Source organism: Lonchura striata, chromosome 20, assembly GCF_046129695.1.
Source record: "Lonchura striata isolate bLonStr1 chromosome 20, bLonStr1.mat, whole genome shotgun sequence".
In the NCBI taxonomy this organism is placed as follows: domain Eukaryota; kingdom Metazoa; phylum Chordata; class Aves; order Passeriformes; family Estrildidae; genus Lonchura; species Lonchura striata.
The window spans coordinates 11,698,791-11,723,311 of record NC_134622.1 but is presented as its reverse complement, the minus strand read 5'-3'; the positions used below and the strand labels follow the sequence as shown (position 1 = coordinate 11,723,311).

At 38.9% G+C, this 24,521-nt stretch overlaps 1 protein-coding gene across 3 annotated transcripts in view; it reads right to left on the bottom strand.

Moving 5' to 3' along the window:
* PITPNM3 (PITPNM family member 3) overlaps positions 1-24,521 on the bottom strand; it is a 54,443-nt gene that overhangs the window by 28,859 nt on the left and 1,063 nt on the right. For all 3 annotated transcript variants that reach the window (XM_021533097.2, XM_031506453.2, XM_021533096.3), the window contains exons 2-4: positions 16,874-16,969; positions 11,498-11,605; positions 931-978 (exon numbers count right to left, since the gene is read on the bottom strand). In XM_021533097.2, the coding sequence (XP_021388772.1) occupies positions 931-978; positions 11,498-11,605; positions 16,874-16,969 (252 nt within the window). The remainder of the gene's footprint in view (positions 1-930; positions 979-11,497; positions 11,606-16,873; positions 16,970-24,521) is intronic.

Sequence of the window (24,521 nt, the reverse complement as noted above, 5' to 3'; positions counted from 1 at the left end):
AGAATACTGTAAATATACTGCAGATGCAGTTTTGCAGACTGCACTGTTTATAGGAAAACAATGGCATGCATCACTGAGTTCAGTCCTGCTCTGAAAAATCACAGGATGAGATAATTCCTGTGTCGAGTTCCACAGTTTCTTCATTGAATGAGTCTTACACATACACAGGCACCAGATCTCATACATGACTACTACAGAGCACAGGACAAGAAGAAACACACAGGATTTTCTTGCAGATCTCAACTCAAAATGCTCCATTTCACTGTGAACTCCAGGAAGGTAAAGGACAATGTCCCCAGAGAGAACTGTGATGAAAGGAAACACCCTTGTTAACACCACAGACTTCTATAAGTCATTTCTGGCTCTTTAGAAAGCAATGCAAAAGCATAGAAAGATGAAAAGCAGAGTCATGTGTAAATACACTCATGAAGCTGGGCACCAGCAGCAAAGGAACCCTAGCTTGGCACTTTTGGCACTTTTCATTCTTACAGCACTCAGAAATTTTAACAGCAATACTTTTTGCATCTCCCTAAGCAGAGACAGGAGAAGGAAGTCCAGAGCACAAAGTACTGAAGGCTCCTACATTCCAAATTGAGCTGTATTGTACTGTCCTGTGTGAGCTATTGTATAGACCAGCAGCTTCACCCTCCAGTACTCTACCTCCACCACTCCAGCCAACGCCAGAAGGCACTAATGCAGGCACTTTCCTGGTACAATGTAATAATCCATAAAATAAATTATTAAATTGAAATAATAAAGTGAAAATAATTAAATTTTAAAGAAAATTTTAAAGAATCATGATCCCTCCACATGCATTTCTCTTCTCAGTGTAATATACCACAAGGCCTGTGCTAGTTAGCAAGTGCTATTACTGTCTCTAGTTGTTGAATACCTTTGGTACAAATTAAAATGAGAACAACTTCAACTCACGTTGTTTTTCCTGTAGAAAGCCAGATGAGCAAAATGCAGACTCTTCACCTGCAAAAGAAAGAAACCACAATGTAAACTCAGATCTAAATACAAAAACCTAATATACAGAGACATAAGGATATGGGAAAAAGGCCTTCCTATAGATATAGTGCCCCCACAGCACTCTGGCCAGTACTACCATGGAGGGTAAACACCTTTGCCATCATATGACCATGACAAAACCCAAAGGTATCAGCCTACCTCTGTCTCCACCCTCAAAGCTGGGATGAGAATACAGGTCTCTCAATCCCTTCTCTAAGTTCTTTCTTCGGAGGCCCAGGCAACGTTTACTTTTTTTCCCACACCTACCTACCTACTGCATGTGAGTAAATTCACACGTGACAGACACAGAATGCTGTTCCTGGGGCAACAACAGCCTGGCTCAACAACAGAGGCAACATCCTGTGGCATGTGTTTGGTATCAAAGAACAGAATAGCACATGCCAAGGACCAGGGAAGGTGGTGGACCTCTGCGATATGTGAACAAAACTGCACTGCTGCTTTTGCCTGCCCACTGATTTTCTTGTGTTCAATGAAAGCTTCTGCCTAGTGCCTAAGAAGACTCTAGAACTTGTTGGCACTGTCTCTCAATCTCATAAAATAAAAATGCTGTTATGCTACATCCAATTAGAGTTAACACATAAAGAATAATACTAATGTTTAACTCCACTGATGGATGCAGCGGTACAAAGTAAGAGCTCTGCAACTATTCTCTATTTTTTCAGTGCTCCAACTATCACAGTATTAATTTGGTTTTGAAGTGAATAAAAAGAACAGAAAAAATGACAGGCTTTTCATATACAGCAAAAAAATCTCCTTTAGTCCATTCTTTGTGCAAGCTGTACTTGCAGTACACTGCCATACCTTACCTTTGAGGAATGAAAATTGTATTTCCAAATTTCACATACAATCTCTTTCATGTTCAATTGCTTGCCAGGACAATTTACAGACTGTTGTTCTGCCAAAGAGCTTAGGTCACAACTGCTACCTGCTTTCAGCATATTAGGGAAGAAATATTAACTGCAAGAGCTCATAGAGACAGTCATTGCTGAGACAAAGCAGCTGTCAATCACTCCCTTGGGAACAATCTGTGAAGCTCACAGGAATGTGAGAGTTAAAGGCAAAAACCAGACTCCCATGCCAAAGGCACAGACCAGCCTTCTGAAGTGCTTGTATACATAATTCCACAAATGACAACATGTAAAACAATCGGTTTCTTTAAGACAATTCCTTCTCATGGAAGAAATTTGAGTGGCTGTGCAGCTTTGAGTGGCTGTGCAGACAGAAACTCTCCATCACAAAAGAACAACTCTTGATAGAAACTGAAGAGACACGTCCACTACAAAATGAAAATTAATTTTTATTTGGTAGGTTTAAGAAACAGGCAGTTACTTCTTTTATTTTTCATATTTTTCACAGTAAATTTAACATATTACGAACAAAATGCCACTTCTCTGACCCAGAACTGAAGGACGATCTGCAATTACTCTTATTTGCATGCTACTAAGAAAAAAATAAAGTAAGAAAATATCAGGAAGGTGTTTTTTGGGCAGCGTTGAAATCAGAATAGAAGCCACCTTATTTTCCTACAAAAGATTGGTAACATCAGTAGAAGTAACCATATTTACTCTTCAGAGAAAGCAGCTGCGGGTAAAAATAAGATTCACAAAGTTATCTTTAGTGTCATGCTGTGGTACATTACACAGACATTAGATTTGTGGACTGTAGCCATTACACATCCATTTAGCTGTGCTCCTGAGATGTCAGAGGGCATTTTGTACAATTCTTGACTCTTGTTTTGCTCTCGCCTGGGATTACATCAATAATGGGTTCAGCATTAGAGGACAGCACAGCAGAACAGAGTAATGTGCCTCAGCACCAAGGAGACACCAGGGGAATCATTCTCTTCTTTCTTCCCTCACACATCCAGTCTTGAAATATTGGCCAAAAAAGGTGCCAGTGGTATACACGACTTTCTGCATTCTAATAATCTGAATTTGTGTAACAACCATACCACTGGAACAAACAACATTCATGCTCCTCTTTAGAACATGACTTTCACTTCAGTAAGAATCCCGTGAAAATTAACTTCTGAAGAGAAATATTTGTTTTGTTAAGTATCTTCTTAAATGCTGTAGCAAATGTAATAACACTAGTGTGAGCATAGATATGTCAAACTTGGGAAAACAGAGGGACAGGAAAGGAGGCAATATACCTACAGATGGTATGATCCTCTCCATGGGAATTGCAGCCAGGGAAGTCTAGGACCAATGAAAATGATGCAAGAACACATGCTGATTTCAGCATGTGGACCGGATCTTATACAGATAGAAAAATGAAAAGGGAGAGACTGCAAGGGAAACAATGCTCTCTGCAGAACTTGGCTCTCAGCTAAAAAATATCTTAGCAGGTAGATTAAGCTTCCTCCATTTTGCATGCACGTTCTTAGCTGTATTCTAGAACACAAATCACAAAATTAAATGACCAGAGTTGCATAACACCAGTAAACTGCCCTACTATAACTGCCAACAGATTTGCAAAAATCCAATCCACTCCTTCTCTCTAAAACCTGCAGCTATAAGGAAAATCTGTTCTTTATATGAGCAATCTGATGTGTTTTGGAATCCTGGTGACTACTGTAGTTTCTATCCTTCCCTTCTACTGTTCATTAAACCAAATTTTCTGTTTGCCACTCTTCACATTAATAGGCAGCAGCAGATGCTATTGCAATAAATTTAATAGCAGCATAAACACTACAGTCAGCTATGTAAAAACACCACTTAATTAATTATGTGACGCCAGGAGGGCATACGAGGAGGGGTAAATCACATGTTGCTGGAAGGAAGGAAGAGAGCATTTGTTTACACAGAACATTCACTGTGGACAAAATTAGGCAAGGCAGCCCTCAGATGTGAGAGACACAGGAAAAAACACTAGCATAAGGTAAAAATCGTTGTAGAAGTCATGAGGGTGTAGAGATTTTTCTGTTATATTGAGTGTTTTGACTGTTGTATAGATGTTGGAGAACCTCTGAGATGCACGGCAGGTATAACAATGGGGACTGAATGAAAAATGAGACCAGATGAACTCACTAAAGACACTACAGTCTGCACCAGTCTTGCACAGAAACACGGGTCTCCTGTGGGAGTTTAATGGATCCAGTTCAACACAGCTCATAGTTTCAGATACTATGGGTTAGTACCCACATCACAAGTCACTTAATAAAATGTCTAAACCATGCAACACAAAAAAATTAACCTTTCCCACTAAAGTGGACAATCTTAATTCACACCCAATTTAGTATATCTGAAATATTTTCTTTTTATTGCCTTGACCTAGTAATTAACTTTTTTTAAACATCAGAATTGCAAAATTCAACAAAACAAGACCAACATAGAATTATGCTTATTTATTTTATACACAGGAAAGAATCAAGTGAGAAATAAATATATAAATTTCCCATTATTATACAGGGAAATTATACAAATATAAAAATTAGACAAGGAAGAAAAACAAGAGAAAAAAAATCCAATCTTGCCAGAAAAAAAATGACCTTAAAGATCAAATTAATGACTGCATTTCTGTCATATTTTGCAGTTAACTCAGGGCTGCTTGCTAGCACCTTAGCATCACTCCTTGACAAAACTGCATTTAACCATTGCACAGGGAGCTGCAGGCTGTGCTTTGCTCTTAACCAAGAACCATATGTACACGTTTAAACACCGTACAGCCTTTATCATTGACTTAAACTGTAATTAATTTTATTTCACAAGAAAACAATAGATGGTTTTCAGAAAGCCTACAACGTCTTTCTCCTTCTGCAAAAACATCAACCTGAAAAATTATGTAGCTACATTTTCCTCTTACACGTAAGATTTGCACCTATTGTCCAACAACCCATCTGAATATTTCATGAAGAAAAATCTCCTGAAGTTGATTAATTACTTCTCTCTCAGAGTAATGCTTCTCTATAACACCAGACTAGTTATACTCTTAATTTAATGGAAAGACAAAGCAGTACTGTTCCACAGCCAACTTAAAAACTGTTTATGTCCTATAAAGTAATAAAATAACAATTACTTTCTCATTCACTTTCCTATCTCTACCTTCCTGTACAGGGCAAGATCATGGTAAATTTTTGTAGCAGCTGTCAGTGTATCTTACCCTTCTGACTAGTACCATCTTACCTCGTGCATTACTTTGGCCTAACGAGAAATTCAAGAACTCTGGGACAAGACAAAGCCATTTTCATACACGCTTAATGCTCTGAAATGCTCAATGCAATTTCTGGGAGCTTAGTGCACTGTGAAAAGCTACTCCTTGTGCAGTCTGCTCGAAACCAAACTTTCTCAAAACAGAACCACTGTCATTGAGTTAAGTCTTTATAGCAGCCCTGTGCACACAAGAGAAAATATAAATTCCAAGCTCCTGCAATGTAGTCATATATTTTAGTTTTAGGTAGTCCTGTGAGGAGCAGGAAGTTAGACTTGATCCTTATGGGTCCCTTGCAACTTGAGATATTTTGTGATTTTACAAATTAGCTAACTCCACAGATGTGCATCAAACTTAACCTTAACCAAAACCATGATTCTAGTCTTCCAGTTTTGTTCAGTGCCTTGTGGATGTTATGAAAGGAGAACAGAAAGAGCAGTTGAAGGAATGAACAAAAAATTGTCTCTGACATTCTTAGACACTGGCTGCTGCATTTATAAACCAACCTTTTTTTTCCCCCTACTCTAGATGGGGAAAAAATGAGACCCAAAAGATATGATAGTAGAGAGGAAAAAAAAATTATCATTCAGTGATGCATTTACTGCACTTAAAATCTCAGGAAGTATTTTCTTAAAGGGAAATTATGAAGAGCAGCTGGAGTAATGGGGAGTCAGAGTGCATGTCATTAATTCAACAGCACTTTATGATCCACGGAGAAACATTAAGCTTGTAATTATAAAAAATAAAGAATCAGTAGGAATCAAAAAGCTTAATCCTAGGTGGTGCAGAAAGGGAAGGTATTGCAGGCTTCAATACACAGACTAAATACAACCTGCACAACAGTAGCATCTCCCAGCTCCAAGCCACTATCTTGTAATGGAGAATATATCCGCTATTCAAATGACTCACAGAAAAAAAGCAATGTCCCTTTCAGCACTATTTTCCAGATAGACAATCAATTTCTTAAAATATTAAAATTTCTGTGTAACCTAGTCTTGTGCAATGGGACAAAGAAAGGCCTTTCACTCACCTGATATGAAAATTTCCAGTTGTGAAAGCTGATCATGTCCAAATATTTTGCTGGTAACCAGTAAAGCAATCCATCAGTCTGTATGTGTGGCATATGAAGCACAGGAAAAGTGAATTTCACAGGCATTTTACAGTCAGTTATGTTTTAAACAACTAAAAATTAAATTGTATTTTGTCAATATACCTGAGAATTCATCCTAATTTGAAGCATTTTAATTCAATTAACTGGATTTGCAGAGTAAAATAGTAGCATGTTGCTGACAAAATTGACTAATGGGTTTTAAAATTTAATTAGGGTGTATTAAATAAATAGTCATAATCTGTGGCAAGCTTTATTACAGAAATTACATTGTTATTTGTTTGCTTGCTTGTTTATTTTCTACAAAAATACCAAATATGGCCTCTTTCGGGTTTTTTAATAAATTAAGTTTTAAAACAATGAAACAGTCAAGATTCATTGGGGCTTTGCCTGTTTCACTTTTTTGTGTGTGTGCATGCGTGGGTTTCTGTAACATTTACAATTTGGAAAATGCAGGCTGAGCTGGCAAGGAAGATGACCAGCCTGTCTGAAAAGACAGCTTTGGCTTAAACTCAGGGGAAAAAAGAGAGCACATCACCTTTGAAAGAAGGGGCAAGCAACTGGGGAGTACTACAGGGCTGTTGTGAGGTTACACAGGGAGAAAACTGGAAGGGCTAAAGCCCAACTAGAACTCAGTCTTAAAACTACTGCTAGAAAAGGCAAAATAAAATGCTTCTTGCAAATATGTCAGACATAATAAGAGGGCCAAGGAGAATCTCCATCCTTTACTGGATGCAGAAGGAAACACTGTGACAAATATTGTGACCCAGGGCCCAGGGAAAGAAGCCTGCTTCTGGCATGATTTGTGACCTTGGATAATAGCCTGGTTGAATTTTCTCTTCAGCAGGACAGTGGGCATTCAGTGGCAGGACAAGATAGAATGCCATTAAACCTAAGAAAGTAGGTTTAGTTTGGATATTAGGAAGAAATTAATGCCTCTGAGGGTGCTCAGGCACTGGCACAGGTGCCCAGAGCAGCTGTGGCTGCCCCTGGCAGTGCCCAAGGCCAGGCTGGACAGGGCTGGGAGCAGCCTGGGACAGTGGAAGTGTCCCTGCCCTGGCAGGGGTGGGATGGGATGGGTGTTAAGGTCCCTCCAACCCAAACCTCTCTATGATTAATTACACCTTCTGGTGAAAGACAGAAATTACATGCTCCTGAGAACCACCAGTTGTACAAGAATGCACAGTCAAAAAAAAAACCAAACAAACAGAGACTGTGCATACCAAGTTTCAGATATTATCTAATTCTGTCACATATTACAAAGATGTGTATTTCTTTTCATTAAAAGAAATAACCAAACAAAAACATACATATTATCCCAAAACTACACCACAAACTCACATTACTGCAAAAATCTTGCTGCAGTGATTTTAATACATAATCTAAACCAAACATTTCAACCTTCCTACTCATACATCCATCTATGTTCCTGAAGATCATCTTCACATCTCTCTAAATTTCTAAGGGAAGCTTTTGTAGGAAAAAGCTATCCATAGACAAGAAAGATGTACAAGCACTTTCTCCTCACTGCTGGACAAACTTTCCTCCAAGACATCTTCCACCACTGCTAAAGACAAAATCTCTCTTTCTACCCATGTCAAAGACAGTAAGCAAACCTGATATATACAATCCATTACTATCACACTACTAAGTAATTAAAACCAGTGTCTTGGGGCAAATAGGCAAAGGAAATTTATGAAGATCACATTAAGATCTCAAGCTTGGCATTTGCTCAATTCTGAAATCTTGTCTCTGCAAAAGCCAAGCTTGGTTCTGGGATATTCAGCAACTGTAATGAAATATAACCTGTCCTATCATTTATGGTAAAATGTCCAAGAATCAGAGCTGTCCAGCAATAGCTGTTGTTTCACTGAAGACAGGCAGAAAACCAGACAGTCATAGAAAAAATGAGAAGCTTAATACAAGAAAAACTTCCAAGCCTGTATATTTTATTAGATCTGATGAAAAAAAAAGAGGTCTGATATTGCAATGTAGCTTGCACAAAGTTACACAGCAGTTATGTCTATGTTAATGACCCAAAAAACGCCAACTGCTTCTGCTCACCAGTTAGGAAGGCAGAAGTAAATAAAATTCCCTAATGTGGAAGTTACCAGCTCAGGAAGGGCAGTCTGATCTACTAAAGCTGAAGAACAACTCAACCTTTTTCTCATTGTTGTTAAGTATAATTAAAGCTGGTTCATGTCCATGGATGTGTGACACTGGTCAGCTGGCAAAGCCGAGGTATCCTGGCATTGAGCTGCATTGCCCATTCCTTGGCAGCTTCATGTTTCTTCTACTCTTTAGAAAAATAAAATGAACTTAGGGAAGGTGGGGAAAGAGGTGACAAAATGAAGGCTGAAGAGCTGAAAAGCTACTGGCTGTATATGGAGATTGAATCATAACAATACAGATAAACTCCAACTGCACTGGGACGAGTTTATTATCTCCCTATGGAGCTCTGTGGTTCTTCGTTCATTTGAGATGATTCTGGATTCTCTCATATTTTAATTTGCATGTGTGAGAGAAGAAAGAAAAGAAAAAATAAACAGTATGCTAAGCTTTCATAATACTTTCCAACTCTCAAGCCCACATTTACAAAAGGCCAATATAACGAGAAAGCAATTGAGGGTGAGAGGATAACCCTAGTATTTATTAATGTGACCTTATTTGAAGCCTTATATACATTTGGTCTCAAACGAACATGTCTTGACCTCATGGATAATGCATACTCCAGCATTTTTTGTCAGGATTTCACCCTTGAAATGCTGACATAGGGTTAAGTTTACATGTCAATTACTAGCTTGAATTGAATGACATTTTTTTCTGTAACAAGTATTTGCCTGGTTTATAAGTTAACATGTATAGAACTCTCATTTCCACCACAAAAAAAAACTCAAGTAATGCAATATAAAGCATATACTAAATTCAAAGTATATGAAACGTCTTCTTCACCTTACCTCAACTTACCTTCACTAAACTATACAAAAACAAATCAACAATAACTTCAAACTTAGAAACACTAACAATATATATTTAAAGTAAGGATGTGATCTCAAGATAGCTGGAGGACTGAAAACCACCAGACTGAATTTGTTCCTAGTGGTGAGTACATGCAGTTTCCCTTAATGTAATAGACAGAATACTTAGCACTTCGCAGAATACTTTAATGAATTTAAATGCATAACTATGATGTGTGAAAATACTTTTGTTCTACAACAACAAAGGCATCTGCATCAACATAATTTATGCAGTTGCATGAACTTTTAATTCAGCTTGATTGCTGTTTGTGTTATTTTCTGTATTTAGCAAGGGTGCATCAAAGAAGATTTCTGTCAGTCTGCTTTACAGGATTTCTACTTTCTTTTGCACTGCTGAAACAGTGAAATCACATTCTGGCTTAACAAGATAGAGTACGTGTAATATTGGCTCAGACTTGTGCTAGCCCAGTTCTCAACAACTTCAGTCCTTGCCTGGCATCTCCATTAAGAACAGTCAAGCTCAGCACAATGAACTGTGACCCAACTGGCAGCACAAGTGACATGGTATCAGAATGCAGATCCACCTTAGCGTAGATTAATTCATTGGCTGTTTTAAGTGTATGCTGGTTCTAAGGTTTCTAACAGACGTGTATGAACAGAAATGAAGAAAAGAACAGATAAAAATTCCTTTATTTGCAAAACATCACAGAGAATTAGCTTAAATGAAAATAGAAACCCTTTGTATGAAGAAAGATGGAGTATAACTCAGAGGACTGCTTCCTTTCTTTGTGCACATCTCGCATGCAACCCTGGGTCTCACATTCTCTGCAGCAGTTATTCAACTGCATAATGCAAAAAAAACCCCATCCTGTTTTCAGCCTTGTTTCTGAACAGCAGAAACTCTTAAAAGCAGTCTCTTACAACTCTTTCCTTAGTCTCCAGCACAAAGGGCACTGTGGAAGAAAAAAAATAAAACAAACCCATCCCCATACAAAGGTGCTAAATTGAAAAAAAATAATACCTTGTTCTAAATCTTTGCCAAGAATAGGAGAAGTAGAGAAGTTTCTGCAAGAATTCAAGGATAAATGGTTCTTGGCTAATTATTTAGAAGACTAACTCATAATTTATATAATAATGCATTACTTTTGCTTGGTACTTTGTAGCATAGGAAATGTCATATTTACAACAGGTATAACATCTATAGTATATCTTAAAAATTGCCATTGAATCCCTGAATAAGTTAGCAATTAACATAAATGAGGCCTTGATATCATGTTAAAAGCAAATGCAAAACTGACGTTTTTTATCTATTTGCCTATTTAACAACTGTAAATACACTGTGTGTATTGTGTCTACCTGTCAGTTAAGTATTATAAAAAAATATTTTCATGGTAGGTAATGAAGAAATTTGTGACTCAGATAAATATTACTTTTATATATACCTGTTTACTTAAATAAACCTGTTAACAGATATTTTCAGGATTGACTACATGTAGAAAATCCATAAAGAAAAGCCTCCGAAAATGGACAAGTATATTGAATTATTTCAAAAACTAGATTAATTAACAAGCAGCATTACTCCTGAGCCCCATATCACTGATGGAGAAGCAAGCTAGGTCTTTCTCTCTCCCTGAAGTCAACAAGGTAATTAAATTTTCAAACAACTACGCAATTTAGGAGCCAAAGAAACAATAACACTGCTTAGCCCTCTATCCTAAGTCCCAAATTCTTACTGGTGTATCAATGCCCATTTCCCACTCCTTTCAGTGGTTCACAGTTACATACATATTTACATAAAAATGGCCCCAAATGAAAGTTATGTGTCCCCATAGAAATTCCAGATAAGGATTCATTGACTTTCAGGACAAAATAACCTGATGACAACAAGAAGTCTCTCACACATTGAATACAAGAAAAAATAAGTTTTAGTCTTGTAATCTATCTCACAGTTGTTCAGGTGAGTCCAACACTGACTTCCCACTGAAGCAAATAAATTTGTATTACCTGGTCTGCTGAAGTTTTCTCCTGAAAGAGATCACTGCAATTCATTTCTCGTCACTAAAATGTCACTTACACATCTATGTAAATCTTTTAACTATAGGATCTGTAAAATGACTTATTCTGAAATTACTTCTGTAGATTATTTACAAAGTAGCTAAAAAGCAATTGCTTCAGTAGTCAGATGTTCTTGTTAACCCTTAAGCACTATGTAAAACAAGCTAAACGTTACCTTGATTTTCTTCAAGTTTCCCAATTGTTTCTATCTGCTCAACAAGGTCATTTGAGTTCCACTGGCTCATGCCTATGAGAATAGCATTTTTTCCTTCCACCATCTCTTCTGTAAAAGGAAAAAGAACAGAATATATTGCTGTCACAAACAAGAGAAAAAAGACAGGGTGAGAAGCAGCAATCAAGAGAGAAATACTCACTAGAGCCCCTAATGGGAACATATAACAGGTTATGCAGGACTATCCAGGAAAGCTTCTTGCCTACTCATATGCTTTACAGCAATCCTATATGCTTCATAGATTATGTATAGGAAAAACATGGAAAAGAGAGGACTGTCTGAATCTTTTCTCTCTTGAGCAGTCACTGCAAAACAAAGTCTATAATAATCACTTTGAGTGTTAGAGTGGTTGGTTGGTTTGGGTTTTTTTGGTTTTTTTTTTTTTTGTTTTTTTTTTTTTTTTTTTTTGTTTTTTTTTTTTTACTTTTTTTTATTTGAAGAACATTCAAAAGGCAGGGCAGAGGGAAACGCAGACACACAGAGCAGTTCAAGACTTTTCTCCTTTTATCAAAGGCACCTGTGCTGCCTAAAGCTTTACATTTTCATCTGGCGACATAATGGAATGGAACCAAGCCCACAGCACAGAGAACCATCTCTTTTATTGAGACCCTATCCAGGAAGTGGGGCAGGAAAAACTGAAAGCTCAAAACACAACCTGTAGATAGACATTAACTCTTTTGTAAAAAACAAACCCAAAACCAAACAGGCCTAGAAACTGTAGGAAAATATTTTCCCTCAATTTAACAGCTATCTGGCAAGAAGGGTGCATTGATCTTTTCTTAATAAATTTACTCAAATCACTTCAGCCTGGAAGTAACTGGATACGACCCAGAATAGTCTTTGTACCTAAGGCGAGCACACAGAAAAAAGGTAAGTAAAATACGTAATAACAGTTCCTTACTTGTTAAGGCAGATTCAGAAAATGGGTCAAATTCTGTCCTCTCTTACTGTCTTTCGTAGAGAGAATGGCTCTAATATGGGAGTAAAACCAGAATAATTTAGCCAGGACATTTTTGGCTAAAGTAATAATTTTCAAATACCTACCTTGTAGGAGGCCTCTAAATGATTTAAAAATGTATGTTCTTTCATGTTCTCTCATATGTACCTGTCTCATTTATAGAGATCTCGGTACTGGAGGAGAAAGATGGATTTGTATAAAGGACTGTATAAATCACTTCACAGTCACCACCATATCTTACCTCTCCCTAAGTCATACCTTTTATAAATAAATAATGATAAAGGTCATTGATCAAATAAGCAAAGCCCCCTGAGACTTGATGCAATCTCAGCTGCTCCCTGAGGCAGAGAGAATCAAACAGCACAGCATTTTGCTCAGGTTTTTGTCACTTTCTCTCAGAGGCTGATTTATTTGAAGTTCTATAAGGAGGAAGGGAAGGAGCTATGATGGTTTTGGTCTCTTCCTTCCCCCCCTGCAACAAATGGTTTAAAAATCCATCTGAGTATGATGGGTATTTTCACTGATATTTGGTGCTTAGTCCTTACCGCTGCTGCTTTTTCTGCCAACTTTTTTAAGTGTCAATAAGTGTCTTGCCCCCCTGAGCCTCACACCATCCCCTCAGCACAACTGTACAAATACAGATGGAAAAGTGTTAAATTAGTAGCAGTACAGAGCAAACACAGCTCTCAAGACCTCCTTAGGGCCTAGCAGTGATGAGTGTCTGCTGATAGGTGTTAACATTTTACCCACAAATAAAAATAAGAGATATTGGTTCTCTACTATAGATTTTGTTTTCCTGCTTTGCTCTTCTTGAGCAAAGTCCAGTGCTGCCATTTGAAGACCAAGCAGCAGCAGCACAGCCAATGGCCCTTAACACTGGCAGGTGTGTGCAGCAGGCACAAAGACCAGTGAAAAGAACTGAAAACAAATGAGAGATGTGCCTCCAGGGCTGTGTTATGGAAGATTTCTTTTCACCTTAAAGGGTGTGGGGAAATCAGTATGAGGGTGTTTGCCTGTCTGTTGTGGAAGTCTAATAAAACAGACAAATGGGAATGTGCAGGCTTCTCTGAGCAGGTTTTCAAATCTGAGAAAAAATGTTAGTCAACCATGGAATTTCATAAACTGACAATTTTGTGATGATGTATTCAGCTGTAATTTTCATCTTCTGTGATCAGAGGTATGTTGCAGTTAAATTATAAGGTAATTTCCTGCACCAAATATAATTTTTCATGTTGACACTGTAAAATTCCTGCCTAACTTATGGCATGTCACAGGGAAAGCAAGAAACAAAGGAAAGCCGGTCAATATAAAACAGTAAAATATTACTTCTCCCTTTCCGTATGAATTTCACTGAATAAAGTAGTTAGCCATGACAGATGAATCAACAGTCAAAACATGTACAGCTGTTTCATCTCAAACACAGGTGTCTGATTCTCTGTTTACAAGGCTGCCAGCAGAAACTTCTTTGTTTGAGAAACTGAGATTTGACCCCAGCTGTTTTTCAGAATACAAAAGCAGCTGACTAATGCTATGTTTTAATGGTGCTGACTGCTCTGCCCACTGTTTCCTACTTCAGCCTGTCTATGAAGTACAAATTACACATGGGTAGATGTGGGATAGCTTCCAAATTCTCCCATGAAGAAACCCCATAGTACTCAACTCCAGCTGCACTGTGCACCTGCAAGAATATCAAACATTGATGAAGCACTCTGTATAAGTAACAGAGAATGGGTAAGGAATATAGGTAAGAAACACTGCAGAAAATTTTATGCTGGAGACAGAAAAAGGGTATCAAGCTACCTCATTTTTAGGAGGTGAAAGCCACAGTCTCTGTCCTGGACAGGTCTCCCTCACTCCAGCACAAACAAACTCCTCTTGTTTCTTTGGTGCTAAATTTAACCTACTGATAATGCCAATTACTTCAGCTCACACGTATGTTTTCCACTACCAAAGACACAAGCTCCCTTATCACCAAGAGTGCTTCTGAGTGTAGAAACGCTTTCTGCTTCTTTTGCTAGTATTTATACCTCTGTGTACAGTTATTTTCCTGACATTTAAACACTTTATTTCTGAAAGGCTGGTTGGGAGAAAGCAGAGATGATACTAAATTAGGACCTATGGACTGCCTCAAGGGTAACGAGGCCTTGCAGAGGGATATTTATAGACCACAATCACCAGCCATATGAAATTTAACATGTGCAAGTGCTGGATTGTGCACCCAGGATGGGGAAATCCTGGTTAGACCTACAAACGGTGGGAGAAGGGGCTGAAGAGAAGCCATGGTTAGATGGATGGCAAATTGAATGAGTCAACTGTGCATCCTGGCAACTAGAAGGGCCAGCAGTGTCCTGGGGTGCATCAGACACAGTACCCTAGCCAGCTGAAGGAAGGTGACTGCCACGCTCTGCTCTGGCGCAACCTCACATTGAGTCCTAGTTTGGGGTGCCACAATACAAGACAGATCTAAAGCTATTAGAGAGCATCCAGATGCTGAATGGCCTCAAGACTAAGATTTATGAGGAATGATCGAGGTCCCTCGTTTTGTTCAGTTTGGAGAAGAGAAGACTGAGGGGAGACCTCATCGCAGTCTGCAATTTCCTCAAGGTGGACCATGGAGAGGGAGTTGCTGATATCTCTCTGGTGACCAGTGACAGGATATGAAGAAATGAAAATCTATCTAAACAAAACTTGATTTGAAGAGCATTTTTGCAAGATAACTATCAAGTATTCTAAACTTGGAAATACATGTGTCAACTCAATATGGACTATGTCCAGCAAATTCAAAGTGCATTTCTTGTTCTCAGTCTACAATGCATGCCTCACCAGCTCCAAAAATGTACACATCAAACTGACCTTCAAAGCATTACTGAACAATGGATCTTGACAATTCAAAAGAATATTCCATCAAGCACAGGAAGTGATCATACTCCCAAAAGACAGAATCTAGTCACACTTTTAATCTATTCACATCAAAGAAAACTATCCCATCTAGAATGTCTGAAACACCATCATTTTAGTTCTCTTTATGGAGAAAAAAATTGAAGTATGATTTGGTGCTCAAAGTTACAACTGCAGCTTCACACAGAATTTGGAAACATTGCTGAAATCATCAAGACAGCTATTTTAAGCGCATGGTAGAACATTGCAAAGCACAAAGGCAGTGTGGAGGAAGATCAGCATATGGTATATTTCTTTTCTATTTCCAACTCTTCCATTCACTAAAGCTTAAGATTTAAATGCAGCTTAAACAATTTGGGTATCCTATTCATTGAATACCCAGTGGGGAAAGATCACCATCTCTCATTCTCTTCATGCTTAGATGTCTCAAATGGACATTTAATTTTGATCCACAGAAACAATTTATCACATATTATTATCTCTCACTAAAAGTTTATTATTAGGGGATTAACAAGTAACAGATGTTGTTCATTATCTTTACATAACAGTGACTTTTTATTTCAAGTAACCATTATAATAATGATAGTGACTGTCATTGCAAGCATTTCAGACTACATAGAGACTACTTTTGACATTAAAACTTAAGTGTTTAAGGAAAGCTCTTTCAGAAAAAGCAAGTGAAATGTGTCAGAAAAGCGTAAATTTTGATTCCTGGAAACAAAACCAAAATCAGAGCCCCAGCCTCCCACTCAAGGTGGGTGATTGTGTATGCACACCACCTACAAATTCTTCTCCCACTTCAGAACAAAACTTGGCATGTTACCAACCATGTCAAGATTCAGGGCCTCACAGATGATGTAGGGAGTGCTGCAGTTACCTCAGCTGGCTAGAGCACAGTGCCATAGTCACAGGTTTGATCCCCATATGGGCTATTCACTTAGGAGCTGGACTCAATGACCCTTGTGGGTCCCTTCCAAGTCAGAATATCCTGTGATGAAATCTGCAACATTCAAATACTGCTCCCTGAGCAGGAAGAGATCCCAGTCCCTCCAGAGGAAGTTTTGATACAGTGGAAAATCTAAGACATTAGTCTTAACAGTTGGCCATCAGTAACATAGACACTCATGGCCTTCATCAGGAACTGTGAACAAGAACACTCCCATTGTAACCTCATACACCGTCTGAGCTGGGAAGGACCAGGGTTAGACCCCAGGAGGTCTGCACTGGTGGTGTCTTACTGCTTCTGATGCCAGACTCAGCTCAGGGCATCTCACTCATCCACGCCAGCACCTCACCAATTTACTCCTGTAAATTTAGGTCCATTCACAAATCCTGGGTAGAAGAACTGATGGAGGTTTTGTCTGATAAAGACAATGTTGTCAGTTACCACCCATGAAGGAGTTTACTTAGTTGTTGCAAAATTGGGGGAAAATGGGGAGGGGAGGACAAAAACGTGTACTCACCTCGTGCATCAAAGAATTCATCATCGGAGCTCTCTACAGAGTCTCTGAGAACACTCTGCATGTGCCGCTGAGCACCACCAAATCGGCATGGGCCAGCTGGAAATACAAGGAGACTCGCATTAACACAAGGGAATGCTCACCTCTGCTCCAGAAGAGACCCTGACCCAACATATTAATGAACAGTTTATGCAGGTGCCTCAGGAGGATGGTCATCGTACACACTTGAATCTCAACTGTCAGCCAGCCAGAGCTCTCAGGATGGCAAAAAAATACTTCCACTTAACCAAAGTGATAAAAACAAGTTTGTGTCAAAGATAAGCCTGCATTCAGCTAATGCAGTGACCTCAAAAGATAAACTTTTTTCTGTTGAATTCATCTGACTGTTCCATTCCAACATTTGGATTGCATGTTGTTTCTAAGACACAAAGCAGCATTTTCCCAGGACACAATAGCAGCTCCCACTTAAATTCAATTTAACTCCTAAAATAAGTGCCATCTTATTTGGCACACAGATTTGCAGACAAGCTACTTAATTCTCACTCACTGAACTGGTTCCATCAAAGAGCTCTGCAGTGCTGGGGCCTGGGGCTTTCACTTGAAGCTTGCCATTTGAAGACGGGAAGGGAAAACCACATTAGAATAGGTACAGTAACAGATATAGTAATGACAGCTTAGATGGTCCTAATGGATTATCATACTCAAACTAATTTGTAGTTAGTAAACCACACTTGCCTAAATAGCTGAATTCTCCTTACATCTAAGCAACCCAAACTAGAAAGAATTAGTGAAATATATTCCTTATATTAACAACAAAGTCTCCCCACTATCAGTGGAGAACCAGGGATCAAATCCACCATACCCCTAACAACACTATTGCAGAAAGGACACTCATCACCCACCAGAATAGTGTCCTTCGTTTTATTCATTTCCACAAATGATGACATTAAACCTGATTCTAATATCCTGAGCCCCTGGCCGCAAAAGCATTCTTCTTCTCTCAGTCATAAAAGAGCAACTTAAACAGAGGATGCATCCTTCCGTATTATTCTTGAGAAAACATGCCACTAGGTCACAGCCTTTTATTCTTCATTTACTCCACCTACAGCTAAACTAATCAGAAATATACGTGAAGGGTGGTAATAAGCAGCATATGTCATCTGGCCAAGACATGAGTAAAAACAATTATCAATTAATAGCATTTTAACAGGGTTAAAAATTGGTTATTAAGAAGTAAATAAAAATAATAGTTAATTAATAGCATTTAAATATGCTTTTTAAAAATGGTTATTAAGGAGTCAGTATTCATTACAAGAGTATAGCATGTATTGGGAATGTGCCCAGTGATATTTGACAGCTACTGGAGCCCCTCCATTCAGATACATATCTATCCTAAAATGCATCACTACAGTCATCAAAGCAGTGGTAGAAAGAACACTACTCTGAACTTCAAATGAAAAAAGTCTGCATTGGGTCAATGCTTGGAAGAGCAGGCATTCTAAAATTCCAAAAGCACAAGGTGGGAGGCACCACAAAAAAACAAATGATGAATGGAGGGTTGGACAGAAGGAGGGTGGGAGCGAGAGAGGGGGAATAGAGTGGAACAAAGAACGAAAGGAGGGAGGAGGCTACAAAAATAAAAAATTGTAAAAATTTCAAAGGTACTCCCAAGCAAATAGAAATTCCCTGGAGAAGAACTGCCACTAGCGTGGCTGAAAATCAATCATAGTACTCAGCCCACAAAAAAAGCCCATGGGTCCAGTGACCTTGCTGTTTGATGTAGAATGTGAAGAGAGGGCAGAGAAAACCGTCACAAATATCCAGGCATAAATTCTGGCTATAAGAAAAGATCTTGGGAGCATAAGTTTTATTATATTGCACTGTGAATAATTCTAGATTTAGAAGCAGCTTAAACCTAACCACAGTCAGCAGCATAAAGCAGCGTAAAGCTCACTGCAACAGATCTCCACATCTAGTCTGATTTGCTGGCTGGACTGCATTGCATTGCCCTAATACATTGGTTCTTTCGAGTCTGCTTCCTTCTGTGTCAGCAGATTAGCATTAGGCACTTCCAGAGGACTCTATTAACATTTCTTGATTTTATTAGACACAGGCATTGCCTGGACTCACTGATTTGATTTACACTGTCAACTGCTGCATATCTTATTTTATAATTTTGTTTCAGAGAATGAAAAGACCAGTCCTACTTCAGAACACAGGTGAGCTCCTCAGTAATGACACTTTATGCTTCTACGGCAGTGAACCTACCCTTTATCAGATCAGTCAGCTGACTCTAAGCAGTCAGATTTCAGAAATTTTTGCAGCTGGGTAGCAACTTTCATTTCATTTCAGTTTTTCAGTATCACAATTTCTGATCAAAGAAGGGGAAAGCATGTAGAAATGCCTTGAGCACTACATGACCAATTTGTGAGTCACAATAGTCGAACTGGAAGCACATACACCAGTTCCCCACAAGCTGCTGGGCAGCACAAGAGGGATAGTAGGATAAAAGAGTAACATTTCCCAGAGGTGGAAGGAGAGCCCATAGAAATGCACAGGTGCTTTTCTCCTAGAAGAAGCAGAAGTAAAGATTCCTATCTAACCTGTTCTCTCTGCACAGAACTGCCAAGTTCTGTGACAGTCACCTGTCACAGAGAGAGCTGGCATGGGCTTGCCCTGAGCACAGAGCCACAGTAAAAGCCAGGGAGAAGAAAAGAGCAGAGCCATCGTTGCAGCACTATGGACAGAAGCTCAATGTTCTAATTAGGCTAGTGCTAACTGTAAGTAATTGTAATTAAGATTACAATCAGAGATTTTCCTCAGTAAAAAAAAAAAAGCTTTTTTTTCTTCAACAAAGAACAGCTGGAATTTCACTGGTACTTTGCTGCATCAGTGATCTGGTGACTGATGGAGGTGCTGTGCTGCATGTTAGATATTGATTTCCTTATCCCTGTTATGTATATGTAAGGATCACAACTGAAATCTATATCCTGCATAACAGCTTCCATAAAGGGAAGAGCCACAGATCACAATCAGCTGCAACATCCTGTGATAAGCAGCAAAATAGCGAGGATCTTATTTGACTAAAAATTGATACAGAAATAGTTCCATGTTCTATTATGCAACACTTGCACTTCGGTTGAAGGCAAGTCAGACTGCACCTCTGTACATGTCATCCTAATTCAAATGTAAGGCAAATTTATTCCTTGGTGTTTAGTGAGTGTACATAATTCCAGCAAACAGCAGAAGAAACAGTTCCCACTCACATACCAGCAGCTTCTAATGCTGTCCATTCAGAGAAGGAACAACCCACTAAAATGATGCAATCTCTGATACGTTCCACAAATAGACCTAAGGAGCAGAACGGTCATAGAAAATGCCAATTCTACTTTCACCCACAAACAAACACCAGCAGGTTAATTCTACCATAGTTCCATAAGAAATCAACAGCAGTTGAAAAGTATATAGAAGAGAAGAATCAGCTCTAGCTTCCTCTGGTCAGGAGGCATAAACCCAAATTCTTTCCAAAGATGTCTCTTTTTTTTACAAGCTGGCAATGGTATAACAATTAAGCAGTGCATGATCACACTTCATTACATGTGATATGAGGGTGATTCTAAAAGAGAGGAAAAAAAAAAAAAAAAAAAGGAAGAAAAACACAAGAGGAATTAAAATTGACCCTACTGGTCATTAGCCAACATTCTCGGGACTAAGGAAATGGAAATAGAAAAACAGGTAAGAAGTGAAGTAAGGCTGAAGAAGCTCTGAAAAAGTTTAAGAAGCAAAGGTTTTCCTCTGAAAACAGAATAGCTAATGCTGTTGATTCCCAACTTTAGTCACTTTCTTATATCCTTTGGAAGGCCTGGTGTCTAAAACACATTCATCATAGAAGTTCCAAGCATCCTAAGGCAGAACAGCTCACCATTGTCACTCAACAGGATGCACATGTTCTGCTACCAGTACCAAAAATACTGCTTTGATATTACCTATTAAGCAAAGATTGTATTCAAAATGCACACCAATTCTGGAGAAATAAAAGGTATCTACTTCACTTTTCCATTCCAGTAACTGGCATCAATTCTGACAGCACAAAGCAACACCATACACTACAGGCCCCAGGTCCTTAGGTGGCATACACCTAGGGGTGAAAGGTGTGAGAGCACAAGAGTATCTTCTGGGAAAAGGAAGGAACATTTTCCTGTGAAAATGATGTCCTCTAAGCACACCTTACCAAGGCACAGGGATTGAATCTGCTACTGGATCTAATGAACAGAAAATTAATTTTCAAATGCAGCAGGAAATAAGCCTAGCCCTGCTGTGAAACCACAGCCATGCTACCTTTCTTCACTAGTTCTGCCTTCTCCTCATTTTGAAATAGCTTTTAAAAACACTTACTGCAACTGGAAAAAAAAAAACACCAAAAAAAAAAAAAAAGCAAACAAACAAAAACCATTACTGGAGTCTTCACATCACTGTTTACAGAAGCACTTTATGGGCAGGACCAGCACATACTCTCTGGGAATGAAAGAGTATGATTTAATTCCTGAAACATACTTGTGAGGGCAGAGTAGCAGCACAGTAGGCTCAGTCTGGAAGCATCAGTTTAAGAGTCACTCCAGCATCTCCCTCTTCTCCTTACCAATGCATGTATCACTGGATACCTTGTCAGGCAAGCAGGACAGACAGAAAGCAAGCAGGATAACCCACATGCCAGCCAAAACAGCCCCTTGTGTACTGGTAGCATCACAGGTTGGTTCCAGAGGCCATCCTAGCTCAGGTGTGCTCACACCAGACTTGCCAGGAAAATGCATTCAACCAGCTTGGGGTAAGAGCAGCAGTTTTCATTGGATGCAATTACAGCACTGGGCTTTACCATAAAATGATTTCAATATTATTTACCTTATTGTCATCTTATCAGAAATTTCATGCTCTGCAGCAGGCCCAGCCTTTTTCTACATCTTTTGCTTGGTAACATTTCCCAATTTCCAATGAAGCCCAGACATAAGCACATGCCAGAAGACAGGCAATCATAAAGAAAGCACTCCTAAACACTATCACCACACCTAGGTAGAGCTGAAACAGCACACAGTGTTCTCGTAGCTACTGGAAACTCAGTCTTTTACACAGTCAAATATTGAGGACTGAATTAATCTCAATTAAAAAAAAATAAATAGACTCTATTACACAGATTAAAAAATTTCCACCTGTCAAAACTTGTTTTAGAAGCACCCCATTTTGAATTCAGGGGCAGTTGTCCTAATAAAATTTAAAAGCACAAGTCATTTTTCCATTTCTATAAAAATGCTGGGTAGGAGGAATGACCTTTGCTATTGCTACTGACTGTTGTTGCATAATAATATTTCCTTCTGTTTTGCTGGTTTCAGATGGTTCTTGCCTACCCATTAAGTGATTTAACTGAGCTACCCACACAGTGTTACCTAGTGACCATGAAGTTAAGACTTACTGGAGGCCAACTTCACCCACTATTATTTCCTAATTATGTTTTATTTTTAATTAGAAAATGTAAAACTGAAGACGAATGTTACAAGTATGTGAATTTAACTGCTGGAGGCACTCTTAAGACTCAGGAGCTCATACAAGACAGAAGGAGATGCTGATCAGAGGAAGTCCTTGCCTTCACAATGACCACCAAAAAAGATGGACCATATATGCCATCACTGATAACAGGGCCACATAGAACTCATCCAAAATCACAAAATGAATCTGCATCAGAGACTGGAACTGAAATTAAATCGGCTGAAGCAGAAATGGAACATGCTTAGCAGAAGGGGCTGAGGAAGGGCATGGAGTGGGAGGCCTAAAAACTGTGAAGCTAAAGGAGAAGAGGAAAAAAAATAACAGTGGGAGGTAAGAGGGAGGGTAGAGAGAACATAAAATGCAAAAGGGGATGGGGATGAAAAAAAGTGGAAGATCAAGTCAAGATTTCAAGCTCCCTTGTCAAAATACACAGCTGACAAAGCCAGACATAGTTACAGACAGAAAAAAAGTCCACACAAATTGCAGGTTCTCTTGTCAAGAAGTGAAAGACCTAACTGATGGCCACTGTGGTCAAAAGTGGCCAACCCAACCAGCTCCCCTCTCCCATTCCTCATTCAGTGTCTTTCATGTCACAGCAATTTCACAGCAAGAAATCCCTGGTTGTCTACTCTGTATATCCCTCAACTGGCAGTTCTGCAGCAGATGGTAAGGATGGGCATGTATTTGAATATTGAGTACAGGAAACAAATCAAGAAACTAAGCCATGCAGGCCTTAAAGCCCCTATTTTAAGGTACCATGACATTTGCAGTCTTGCACTTTACAGGATTACTCGTGAGGTGGAGGAAGAGAGAAAAGAAGTTTAACATGACTGTTCAGACTTCAAATCCTAGATCAAACTCTTCTGTAAACATTGTACATCTCCCAGAGCTGTTTATTGATGCTTCAGATGCCAGCTTCCCCACAGCCAAAATTAACCTCACCCTCCCTCTCAGCAGTATCATCACCTCCTCCAAAATGACTACCCAAAGCCAGAGAAGATATGAATATTCTCCAGTATTTTCCTACAATGACTGTAGGTGGACTGCCTGCAACACATCTGAAAGTCTCTTTTCATAGTGCAGAGATTCTGGCTTTCTGAGGAGGCTCTGTCATTTTTGAGTCACTGCACTCTGTCAAAAATGAAGTCAGAGCTGAAAAGCAGATACCCTACCACCGCCACAGGGACATGCGAGGTGGTGATCTGCAATTGTCTTTATGTGGCTTTACAATCAACACTTGCAAATGCCCAAGCATTTCTGCACAGGGACTGCTTCAAGTGCTTAGGGTCTGGAGTTCACCAGGTTAGATGTGGCTACTCAAATGAGTCAAGTGTGGACCATATCTAAGAACTCTTCACAAGCACACCTGTCATTCAACAGTGAGCAAACAGCACATTTTCACTACAATTTTGGTCTTCCTTTCTGTTTGAGGTAAGGCTACAGCACTGGCAGCAGCTGCAAGGTAGGATACATACAAGCAAAACAACTTTTTAATATTTGTGCATATTGCAGCTCACATTAATAAACTCAGTAAGCTCAATTTATAAAAGCAGCACATTTTCCCTATGCCTAGACCAGATAGTTTCATCCAGACCTTTTTTGTGAATGGTCTCTTACTTTTCTTTGCAATAAGTATTGACATCACAAAGCTTCTTTCAAAATCCATACTTTTTCAGTGACATCACATCCAAAACAAGTAGTATGCTTTAAAATTCCTGTGTGCAAAATTGTACTTGAACACGCAAAGTATGTATACAAGCTGCATTATTCATGTATCACAGAAAGCAAATGCAATGCCCTCTTATTTTCCTACCAAACTTAAAAGAACTGCAAGCTAATGACCAAAAAAAAAAAAAAAAAGAAAGCCACGAGACTTTTTACCCATTTGATTATTTCTTCATCTTCCAAAGATGGAAAAGAAACACTTAATTCAATCCTATATTTGCATCCTCTGAAATTATTAATGCTCTCATGCTCCTGAGTGTTACATCTCTGAGCTGCCACCAATCCATGTTTATTTTGGGGGAGTGACAAAATAAACACTCTTTTGGGTTTAGCTTCAATACTGCCATGCTGCTGTAAAGCTGTGTCCAGACCTGGCACCAAACACCAG